This window comes from Aotus nancymaae, unplaced genomic scaffold (assembly GCF_030222135.1).
Source record: "Aotus nancymaae isolate 86718 unplaced genomic scaffold, 86718_ANA_hifiasm-v0.15.2.pri h1tg000008l, whole genome shotgun sequence".
In the NCBI taxonomy this organism is placed as follows: Eukaryota; Metazoa; Chordata; class Mammalia; order Primates; family Aotidae; genus Aotus; species Aotus nancymaae.
Window position 1 is genome coordinate 46,328,385 of NW_026988419.1, and position 12,743 is coordinate 46,341,127.

At 34.4% G+C, this 12,743-nt stretch overlaps 1 protein-coding gene across 1 annotated transcript in view; it reads right to left on the minus strand.

Moving 5' to 3' along the window:
- ITGAV (integrin subunit alpha V) overlaps positions 1-12,743 on the minus strand; it is a 98,079-nt gene that overhangs the window by 52,215 nt on the left and 33,121 nt on the right. The window contains exons 3-6 of the mRNA XM_064373276.1: positions 10,747-10,838; positions 8,269-8,383; positions 3,178-3,239; positions 760-805 (exon numbers count right to left, since the gene is read on the minus strand). Of these exons, the coding sequence (XP_064229346.1) occupies positions 760-805; positions 3,178-3,239; positions 8,269-8,383; positions 10,747-10,838 (315 nt within the window). The remainder of the gene's footprint in view (positions 1-759; positions 806-3,177; positions 3,240-8,268; positions 8,384-10,746; positions 10,839-12,743) is intronic.

Consider the following 12,743-nt stretch of genomic DNA (forward strand, 5'->3'; position numbering starts at 1 on the left):
GGTCTCTAATTCCTGACCTCAGGTGATCTGCCTACCTCGGCCTACCAAAGTACTGGGATTACAGGTGTGGGCCACCATGCCTTTTTTTTTGTTTGTTTTTGTTTTTGTTTTGGTAGAGACAGGGTCTCACTTTGCTGCTGCCCAGGCTGGTTGTGAACTCCTGGCTTCAAGTAAGCCTCCTGCCTCAGCTTCCCAAAGTGCAGGCATAAGCTGCTTCACCCAAGCCAAGATCTTCAATTTTTAAGAAGTCCCCAAACACTTAAAGAGATCATTCCCAATATCAGTAATTAATAAAAAAGAAAAAGAAAAAAAAACACTTAAATATCCTAATGAGCAACTTCAAAATACTTTCAAAGCCTTTTAGAATGCCACAGTTCGCCTATATAGATTAGTCTGGCACACTACCTAATGACCATGTCATGGCTCCTGGAGTACAGACATGTAGAAGTACATATCACACACAATAAAAATAAATTCAATTACTTTATATAATTACTTTTAAAATACATGTAACATAAAAGTATGTATTAACTTTTTAAATATTCAGTTTTTATTTTCTTCTAGGAATATACATATATTTAATACATATTATGTTATATTCTTTTAAAAAAATACTGTGTAAAATGTAGTGTTTATATGCTTTAATTGTATTTCCATTTCTTTCTTTAAAATAATTTGTAAAATGTCATAGGCATACAGTAAGCCAGCTGAATCAGCGACACATAGTCACTAATTGTAATTTAAAAAATATTAACCTACCTTGCCAATAAAAGCTACCAGGACCACCAAGAAGTACTCTGTCAGCCTAGATGAAATCACACACAAAAAAGATACATATTTAAGAACAAGTACCTCTCAAAATAGAAATCAATGCAAAACATAAGATATATATGTATATGTATATATGACTGAACAATACAGTATTGTTTCTTTATCACTGCCAAGTTAATTACATTTTTAAAATTTAATACGATACTTTTTTTTTCTATTTTGGAGAGACAAGGTCTTCCCTCACTCAGGCTGGTCTCTAACTCCTGGCTTTAAGCAATTTTTCCAGCTCAGCCTCTCAAAGTGCTGGATTTATATCTAATCTAATCTAATCTAAAGCAAACAAAATCATAAATCTCAAATTCATCTAACTCAGCTTCAGTGGTTTTCACTGTGTCTTTTCTAAAATAAAATTTAAAAGAAAAGTTATATTTATTTAATATGTGAAAATATAAAACTTTTTTGTGGCTCTTGGCTGCTTCACATATTTGAAATGAGGTACTAATGCAAAGTATTAGGTTACAATTTTTAAAAGTCACTTCTTAATTTTATACATTAAATTTGTGACTATATACAGCAAATTTTCTTTATAGAATCATTGAAGAATTTTCTGCCATTTTTAGTATCTCAGATCTAAACAAGAGTGAAGTTGAGAATAAAATTTTCAGGGTGTATTCTACATATACAAATTCTGCTTGCCTAGTATTTCTTACATTTAACTAACTCAAAGTGTCTAATACAAGCTATATTGTGTTTGAGCACAATATTTTAGAAATCTCTTCTTGCTGGAGGGAAAAGAAATTTTTTTTTCCTCCAAATGTACATATAACCCTTCCAAGCTTTCAATAGACAATCTTTTGCCTTGGCTACGTAAAAGACACTTCTAAGTTATCTGCCCTAAAAAGACACCCTTTTCTCAGAAATGTGTTTAAGAAAGTGAATGCCTAATTTGGCAACGACTTTCATAGTATGACAGTACTACTGGGGTTACAGTTGTATAGGCATAAATACAGAAAAGATGGACATTACATATTTTAAAAATATATAGTATTTATTTAGAAAGTATCATACAAACTTAAACTGATATTTATCAATATACTTTCTCTCTCTTTGTTTGGCTTACTTGCATTCTAAATTTTGAGTAATATAGTATGAATTTAGAGTATTAAAAACAAATTACCTAGTAAGGAGAGTTAACTATTAATTATCAGTACCTAGGTCTAGAAAAAAAAATTAATAAAATACAAGTACAGATAAAATATAATTTTTTTAAAAAATTTAGAGTGGGTCTTGCTCTGTTGCCCAGGCTGGAATGCAGTGGCATGAATATGGCTCAATGCAGCCTCACTCACTGCAGTTCAAGCAACCCTCATGCCTCAGCCTCCCTAATAGTTGGGACTACAAGCACGTATCACCAAGCCTGGCTAATTTTTAATTCTTTGTAGAGATGATGCTCAAGCTGGTCTCCTGGGCTCAACTGATCCTCCTGCCTCAGCCTCCCAAAGTGCTGGGACTATAGGCATGAGACTTCGCACCCAGCCTACAAATTTCTTAAAGATAAGAAAATGCTTTATTAGTGCTTCTGCATCATATAATTTCAATTTCAGTTATTTTCATACATTTAAGGCACTCCTCTTTGCTCACATTTCTAAGAAAGCCTACATATAAGCTTTCTAAGGAAGGGTTCCATATAATCAATCAACATATTTTTTAGACTTCTCTAGAAGGAATATTCTCAATTTGATATTCAAATATGCATACTCCCCCCCACCAAAATAAACAAACACACAAAAGAAAATAAAGTACTTCAGAAAATTTACCTTTGAAAATTCAAATGGAATTCTTATTTTCAAAAAACAGATTAAAAATACAACTCTGAAGAGAATATTAATTTAGTTAAAAATACATAGAGAGCTGCCTATGAGATTTCTTACAATTATTACACACTGTCAACTTCACTTAGTGCTTACAGACACATAATAGATGGCAAACATCCATGTTTCTCAGCTTTTATGTAACTCTAATTTTGTAATAAAGCTCCCATTGATAGCTTTTGTAAGAAAAACAATTTCAATTAAAAATAGAAAACTTTAATATGCTATAAATTCATATAACTGGAAATTTTAATATTAAGTCATAATAGTTACCTATCATTTACTGAGGAGATTGTCTACTTTCCTCCATTCCCAGAGTGATGGGGGATGTCACCCTATTTCAAATAAGCAATGTTTACTAGGGAGGGAATAATATAAGACAAAGAATGTCAAAATAAATGGATCGTTTTATTAACTGTTTTCATTAAAGAGGTAACAGCTGTAAAGGAGCTGAGGTATTGGCCAGTTTATTGTTAACCACAGTTTAATCAATAAGGTAGATCTGAATCTCATTCAGTCTTAAATGAGAACTTACTTTAGTAAAATCAATGCTGAATCCTCCTTGACAAAATCCCTGTCCATCAGCATCAATATCTTCTAAAATAAAAAGATTGGAAATATACAAAAACCCAAAAACAAATAACACAAAACAAAACATGAGAAAACCTGATATCACTAGAATCACAAGATAATGTACTAGTTTCTGAGAGTGGTCATTCACTCGGGCACTCGGTTATTATCACATTCCAAGAAAGTTTGTATGCATGTTTATCAGCACCATTTACTCAGATATGGAAAATAGATTAAATACCTGGACCAGTCACCAGGGAACAACAACAACAACAAAAACTAAAATGATACATTTCATTTTTGACCACAATCCACAAAAAGATTATAGTTTATATCACAACCCAACATATACTGTGTGTAGAAAACATACAGATAACAACTTAAAATCTCATGAAACAATATTTTTATTATTATACAGAATACACTCTAGTATCTTCCGTTTTATTTCATTCTATTGTGACCCACTACACTGATTTCATAAAACACTAACAATTTGTGATCTGCAAGTTAAAAATTCCAATCTGAAATTCCTCTTTCTTCCTATTACACTAAGATTGCTAGTTCTTTGCAAAGACCTTTGTTATTACGAATAGCAGCAAAGAGATACATACATTCCTAAAGCATGCATTTCCTATACATACATTTTATAGCCAACAGTAAAAAAGATGAATAACATAGCTCAGAATTTCAGGAAATGGACAGACCAGAACTTAATGTTCTTCAAAAAGTAAAATATAAAACTATCTTTACACGTTTAGTATGGAGATCTAATTAAAGTAACCATCTTTAAGACCCTTTCAAGTATTTTCCAACCACAGTAGGCTCAATAGTTTTGCTCTTTTATAGTTGTTCCCTTTTAAGTAGTTCTCACAGAAAGGGGCTAATTTTGAACAATTAGACAATTAATTTAAATTAATTTTAATCACGAGCAATATGGTACTTAGAACACATGTTAAGGATGAATCTGAACACTTCCCCCTTATTTTACTTTGAGGATAACAGATAACAATGGAAAACACTATCCTTCAGTTATCAAAGACTTATTGTGGCCAATGTCACAAACACATAAAAAGTTGTACTGTTACTATATTTGCCACCCAAATACAGGAACCAAAAAAATCTGTTTTCAGTCATAAGGACAAACTTGTAAGAACTTCTGTCAAATAAGCCCATCAGAAATTTTGAACTCATTTTTGAATCATGGAAACTGCCCCAAGATTACACACTTAATATCTAAATTTTTTTAAAGTTTTTTTTGAAAGAAAATAGCCTCAACTGTATAATGCTAAACCAATGCAAATTTTTCTAACCAAGAGGGAGTGGGAAAATGTGGGGCTGGGGTTTCCAGCAACTAATGAATCAGACTAAGGAATTCTGCTCCAACCTCAAGTTACAGCAAGTCAGCTATTTATTTCCTTTATTCAAGTTGCATCTGGGGAACTATTTCAAGCTATCTATAAAGACATTCTTGTTTTGATTATCATACTGTACAATTATCTACTTTATTTGGTTTCCCAGAGTATCCAGCTAAAAAGCATGACTGTCCCTTAAAATTTTCTTAACAGGTATATATTAAACTGAGTGCTTCTGCCAATTTAAAGACTTTCATGTTAAAAATAACCTATTTTGGTACAGGTTCTGGTACTTATTGCTGCAGATGGTTAATACTTCTCCCATTTGTTAAGTCTGGTAATGATATTACAAATAGTAATATTACTGATTCTGACAGTAAGATCAGCTAGGTTTTATTAAGCCCTGACTGTGAGTCAGGTATTATGCTAAAGCATTTTACATGACATTAAAGAAACTGATGCTTAGGGAAAAACTAGGTAACTTGACCATGGCCAACCAGCTAGTAAATAAGAGTAGGATGGGAATCAATTTGAGACAATTGATTATTGGCTCAAATCAATAATATATTTATCATTCCCTGAGTAATGACAAAGGGAAAGGAAAAGCCAACTAGAAATCACTGCTGAGAAAAATCTACATTCAAGTAATATTAGCATCAGAGAGCAGAGAGAAGGAACAAAAGATTCAATTTGAGCATGGAGTGGAAATGGTATTCACATCATATGATTCGTGGCTCAGGCAATTTAAAACAGAAGAACATCTGGTCTACTGCATAATGCCCTTTGTCATTACTCAGGAAATGATAAGTATATCGTTGATTTGAGACAGGGCAGTGTAGTGGTGTAGACATGCATGGGGTCAGGTCCATACTCTTATTTACTAGCTGGTTGGCCATGGTCAAGTTCCTTAATTTCCCTAAGTAACTCTGCTTTTTTGTTTTTTGAGGTTGTTCCTTATGGCTTTCCTAAGATGTGAGCTTTTGTCATGCAGTTATGAAAAGCTGAAAGCAAATGTAATCAGTAATAACGTAAGTTAGTGACAGACAGTGAAGTTCCTTGTCTAGGGTGTCCATATAAGTCAGGTTAAAAACAGAGCAAACCAACTAACCAAACTAACCAACCACCAAAAAATAAAAATAAACAAAATCCAAAAGCAAACAAACAAATAAAACAACCAAAAATCTGCCACCAAGACAAGCAAAGTTATTAAGAAGTCAGCAATGTAGCCCTACAAAACTGGCATCACCTCGTAAAACCAATGATTGGTTTGCGTAATTTACTTAAGTATAAAACAGGTAAAAATACTAAATTTATACCTCTGAAAATTTTTTTGAGAATTATTGTTTACCAATGATGAAACAAAGGCCCAGAGTGGTTAGGTGAATTACCCACAGTTATAGGTGGATTGTCAGCAGAAGTCAGCATAGAACCCAGGTTCTCAGACTTCCTTCCTGAGTCGTCTTTTCTGAACAAGATATCCCTCATAATTTAGGCCTATAATTGGTGGCTTAATATTTCAAAGGTTGAATAAAAAAGCATGTACAATAATCAAGGGTTACTGAAAGCACTAAGCCTGTTAGAAACAAAGGTACACCCTTTGCTTTTTCATTTTTTGAGACTGTTCTTTAAGCTTGTCCTAAGATTTGAGGAATTATTATTTAGATCAGGGTTCAGTAAACCTTTTCTGTAAAAAGCCAAGCAGTAAATATTTTAGGCCCAGAAGCCACATAGTGTGGCAACAACCCAATTCTCACAACTCTACTAGACCATTATAGATGACACATAAAAAAATGCATGTGGCTGTATGCCAATAAAACTTTATTTACAAAAAGAGGCCCACAAGCCAGAGTTTGTTCACCTGATTTGGATGTTAAATACCTTAGAAAATATGGCTTTAAATAACTTTATCATTTCTGTGCCTAAACCAAATAAAAGCATTACGTGAATAACCCTTGTTGTTCATCATTAGAATGTATGTTTTCAGGAGATTTCCATGTATTCTTACATATCAGGAATTATCCAAACCTGGGTCATGAAATCAGGATGTATTCTTTGTAGAAAAGCTGTGCTTAATACAGAAGCAACTGAAATGGAAAGCATTTTCTACTGTGAATAATGCAGAGGAAAGGTTACTTTGGAATAGACAAACTTGGGTTTAAATCCTCATTTGACCATTCAGTACCTTAAGATGTGGAAATAAAATTGCTTCAACTGTGTGAATCTCAGTTCCCACATGCATCAGATGAAAATAAGGGTGTATTGTGTATGTGTGTACATCACATAATAAGTAACAAACCTGGCCCCACAAGGGTTAGCTCATTCTTCATAGCTATAAAGTTATCTTCTCAAATGGGAATATTCTTACAACATAGAAACTAAAAATACAAATTTGGTCTTCAGATTCTCTACATACCACCAAAGATGACAGTACCATAACCAAAATACCAACATAAAGATGGCAGTACAGATGGCATCCAAGCACTGAGGATAAAGCCTCAATTTCCCCCATCCTGTGCAGTGTATTCTAATCTAATTTTTTCTCTTTCCTAACACACAATACAGATCTGAGTGGGCATCATTCTTTTAATGTTCACTTCCCACTTACAACATGTAGGATCAAAGTGTTGGGCTAAGAAAATAAGTGTTTATTGAAATAATCTGCAGTTTCCCATAGGTTCGATTACTTAGAATACAGAGGACAGAAGAGTCCCTTTGACCTAGTGTCACATGTCCTTTAACATGGATTTAAAAAAAAATGTAGTTGTAACAGTCTTACATGTTGTGCTTTTGTTACTAATTCTCTCTACTAAACTATGTGGTGACCAGTGGAACATAAAAAATAATGGCCTAAGGGCTCTAGGTATAAACACTAGGCTGCATTTCAGTAATCTATTTTTATGCTTCTGGTACAAGGAAGATCTGTAGTAGTAGCCAATTCAACAAAGGCTAGCAGGGCACAAAAGGATTGGAATCTCCAAATAGAAGAGGATGTACAGATTTTGGAAAAGCATAATCAAAATTATAAGTGCCTGAAGTCATCTTTAGCCATGATATTAATTCGTTTTGGAATTTCAAGTAATATTAGTGAAGAGCATAAAATCCTCTGGATCACCAAAAAGGGGTGGGCTTGGTAGCAGGTTTACAAAGAAATCCTGATTAAGAGCAGGAAAATTCAGAGTCAAGACTCCTGAGTTCAGTGTTCATCTTTCAATATAAACTTTGGCTCTTTAAGACATAATATTTTTTATTTCAATATCATTATTAATATAAAACAGGAGCTCTCAAACTTTGGTATCTATCAGAATTGCCTTGTAGAATCTGTTAAAAATGCAGGTACCCAGGTCTGACCCAAACCTACTGAGCAAGAATCTTTAGTTGTGAGGTCCATATCTTCTCCATTAGAGAAACTCAACTGAGCATCTTTTGACTATTAGTAATTAAAAATATAGGTTCTTAAAATCAGATAGTAATTATTATCATACTAACAAAGAAAGACAAAAATGAGTTCTTAGAAAAAGCAAACCTGTTTACTTCACATTTATAATCTCTTTACATTAGTAGGATTGTTTTTATTTTGTTCTCATCATCATCGTATGTCTACGTTTTAATCACACACACACATACACACACACACACACACACATTTTTAACAAACTAGGCTGCCCGCCCCCTTCTTAAAAGCTGGTACAACATCCTGTACATACGCGATCTGCATGGAGCATACTCAACAGTCTTTGTTCCATCTTGAAGAAAGCATGTTCCAACAGGCTCTCGCTCCTGTTTCATCTCCGTCCTCCAATGGTACAACGGGGCACAGGCCTAAAATCAAAGGATTGGTCCATTACATAAAGATTTTCTAAAAATTTAGTATTTCAGATGCTCTATACTATTTCAGAATATAACATCACTTTCTCTTTTTTGAGATGGGGTCTCAGTCTGTTGCCCAGGCAGGAGTGCAATTTTTTTTTCAAAATAGCAAAATAGTTATTTCAGGTAGTATATTTCTTGATGTAATACACTATGCTAAAGGTTGAGACCTAATTAGCTTTTGAACTGAGTAACATTCATGGATGTGGAATAAACCCCGTAAATTATACAGCAGATAATTTATGAAGAGAGTACAAGAATGTGCAGTGCTTATTTACTTTCCAAACAGACTGTGACCTTTTTGTTTTCGGCATTCTAGATTTTAATACCACATGGAGCAGTAATGAATGCTTTAACAGCATAGTAATCTACCAAATGTGTAACAATTCATTTAGTGAAAAAGGCTTAATTGATTTTCTATAATACTTTTTGAAGCAAAGTGCTAACATAAGCACTGCAGAACGTCAACAATGACTTATTCTATATGTACCCTGAAAACAGTGAAGGTAGGTCATAGTGGCTACTTCTCTACATGTACTTGATGCCCCAGAGTGGGTGGCTTGCTCCCTTTGTTTACTCCTGCTTCTTTGTACCTCTTTCTGCCTAGAATATCCCCACTCTCAACCCCATCCTTTAGCTCCAACTGCTGAAATGTGGCACATCCTTAAAAGTCCTGCTGAAACTTCACCCCCTATGAAAATCCTTCCATATGCAGCATAATTAGATTAAAAAATAAAGGCAATAATAAATACTATGTTAATTAAAATAGGGTGAGGGCTCTCTGAGGAAATTAAAGCTGAAATCTGGATGACAAGGGGCTAGCCAAGTATAAATCATAAAGACAACTAATACAAGTAGAGGGAACAGAAACACTAAGGTACTAACTGAAATGATTTGGAATGTGAAAGCATTAAAGACAAGCCTGGCTTTAGTATGTAAGATGGAATGAGAGGAGGCTGAAGACATAGCCAGTGACTTCTTTTGGGAGATGTTTTTAAGCCAGGATGAGCTTGCCATACTTATTCAGAGAGTGATAGAAAGCCACTTGGCTGTTTTAATCAAGAAGGTAAAATGTTCTGGTTCACTCTGGTCCTTCTTGCAGTTAGGGTAAGAGAAGCAGCAGCAGGATGGGAAGAGCCATTGCACTGGTTCAAGGGGGTAATGATGGTGGCCTGTTGCAGGGTAGAAATAGCGGACACGAAAATCTACTAATAAATGTGAGATGTAGTTTTGAGGCAGATTGTGAGCCCTCACTAGTGAATAGGGTGGAAAGCCATGCTTCCAAATAAATTGGGAAAGATACATATAATAATAGATTTTTATTTGTTTCTCTTCTTTGATGGAAGGAAAGAAGAGTCCTATTTTGGCCATGTTCATTTGGAAGCCAAAACGTAGTCTCGAAATATGCCCTTAAGGATTCAGAGAGAATTAAAAGCTAGAGGTACAGATTTGGGCATCATACTTACAGCTACGAGATAGGCTAGGAACGTCGAGGTAAAAGTTGTAGTTAAAGGAAGCAAAGGGGGCCAAATAGAGATCGAGGACTCCCCAATATTTGGAAATTGAACAGAAGAAGAGCCATTAAAGGAGTTACAAAAGAGCAGTCAGTAAAATAGGAGAAAAACCAGGAAAATACAGGTCACAGAAATCAAGAGAACAATTTACTTAAAAAAGGAGGGTTGTTGACCATTCTGAATAATACTGAGAATGCAAGAAAGATAAAAATAGATACTGGCAGAAAAAACAGAACATTATGGTATGTATGTATGTAGATACGTATAAATGCTAGTGGATTTCAGTGACCTGAAAGTCAGTGGTGACGTAGGAAAGGGAATGTGAAGAACTAGGATGGCTACCATAGACAACATTTCAGAAAGTGTCTGAGAAGAGGAGCAGAGGAATGGACAGGGCATAGAGGGAGATGAGGTGAAGGAAGGTTCTAATTTTTTTTTCTTTGTTCTGTATCCTGCTTCAACATCATGTTGTATTTTCAAAGAAAGGAAGTACTAAAGCATTCGTCAACCAAAGCCACACTTCCTATAATCAGCTGGGTAGAAATAAACTGATGGGAACTATCAAGTGGGGCAGGTAAAACAATGTAGGAATGAGGGTGAAAAGAAGTAAAATCTGTTCAGAAGGGAAACAGAGATGACCTCCCTGGAGAGAGTGGCCTTTGATACGAGCTATCTTATGCTGTTATACACTGCAGCACCCTTGAGCACTGAATTTTACTATCAGCCTGAAAACATAAAATCTCCTGTGTCTTCACATAAATGGACTAAACTCACCTGTGAGTAGATATCCAGAAGACTTACCAAAATTTTATCCTGTTTTGACCTCACAGATGCTCCAAACCACTGATGGGACTTAAATTCCAATGGATCATCCTTGGCATAATTTCTATCACCTAAAATAGAATATTGTGAGGGGTAAGACACAAAATTATTATTAGAAATAAATGTAACAGTTTATTTCTATCCAGACAGGTTGAGAAATAGTACACCTTTCATTAATCAAATACTCTACTGATTATTTTTCTCATATACACTTTATACATATTAGAGACTTTCAACTAATCAGAAACATAGAATCCATGATGATCCAGAAGTGTCTCAGTGTTATTATTGGCCCCATTAATTATAATACACATGAATGAAAAAGCAATTGTTGGTAAAGTTTTCCAGTTGCTCAACTGTTAGATAATTAACTATTAAACAAATACTTATGGTCACCTATTCCCAGACGTTCTTTCTGTGGCATAAAGGTATTTATGGAAACTAAAGGCTATGAAACACCTTTGTATAAAATGGTATAAAAGACAAGACTGAGACGTGGGCCTGCAACATAACAATGAAAGAGTGAGAATCCCGGAGACTTGATTTGGTTGGTAGAAAAAAGAATTCAATATGGCACACTATACGCAAACATTTATTTTTATTACTTCAGTCCTCACTATGGAGAAAATTATTTCTGTACACTAAAACTCCAATGTCAAAAACAAAATGCTGCATTGGGACAGACCAAACATCACTATATTCTTCCCAATACAAGTATACCTGCCTACAGGACACACGGGATAGAGTCCTCAAAAATGTCAACATCATGAAAGACAAAAAGAACAGAAAACACTTCTAGATTGAAAGAGACCAATAAGACATAGCGACCAAATGCAAGATGAATTTTGATTGAATTTTGTGTCCAAATAATTTTTTTCAAAGTTACAGAGGACTTTATCGAAATAACTGTGGAAATTTGAATTGTGAACTGCAGAGTACATAACCGTAATAATATATCATTCAGTAATAATTACATTGTTACTATTAATATTACATTATTCATAATGATTCATTTCTAATATGTGATGACTGTATTGTAGTTATACGAGAAAATGTCCTAGTTTATATGAGATGCATGCTGCACTATTTAGGGGTAAGTGTAAGAACGCCTGTAGCAATGGTCGAAGCTAGGTGAACAGTGTATTGTTTGATGTTCATTGTATTACTGAAATTCAAATTTTCTATAGGTTTGAAAATTTTCAAAATAATTTTTTAAAACATAGCAATCAACAAGTACAAAACATATGCACAAGACCAATGGTACCTTCTTTCCAACACTTAATGTATTTATTCTAATTATAAAAGCCTTAGTCATTGCAAAACAAACTAAAACATTAAACAAAGCTGTAAATAAAGATAAATCTAAATACCAAACCCCACTATAAAGAAATTACCTCTGTTAACACATTAGTATCTATCCTAAAGTCTTGTTTCATAAATACATGCATGTCCTTTTATATGTAAAAAAGATATTAAGTCAGTATTTAAGATAACATTAAATTATTATATAAATATACGTGTATTTCCCCCCTTAATATGCCACTTATAAAGGCAGACCTATGGTATCATTTTCATTGTTGTGTAGTATCCCATTATACAGCCATAGAATACTTTTTTAATCAATCTCCATATCTCCCTCAATTTCAAATTTAGGAATATTTCTATTTTGGGATTGCAGTAGTGTGATCACCACTCATGGCAGCCTCAACCTCCTGGGCTCAAACAATCCTTCCACCTCGGCCTCCAGAGCAGCTGGGTCTACAGGTGCATGCTACCATGCTTGGCTAATTTTTGTATTTTCTGTAGAAACAGGGTTTCATCCTGTTGTCAAGGCTAGTCTTGACCTCCTGGGCTCAAGGAGGTCAAATCTTCCAAAGTGCTGGGATGATATACTTATTTTTACGTGCAAGAGTTCTCTTATCCTTCGTCCCCAGTCTCTGAAACAAGTCATGCTTATTCCCACCTGCAGGCATTTG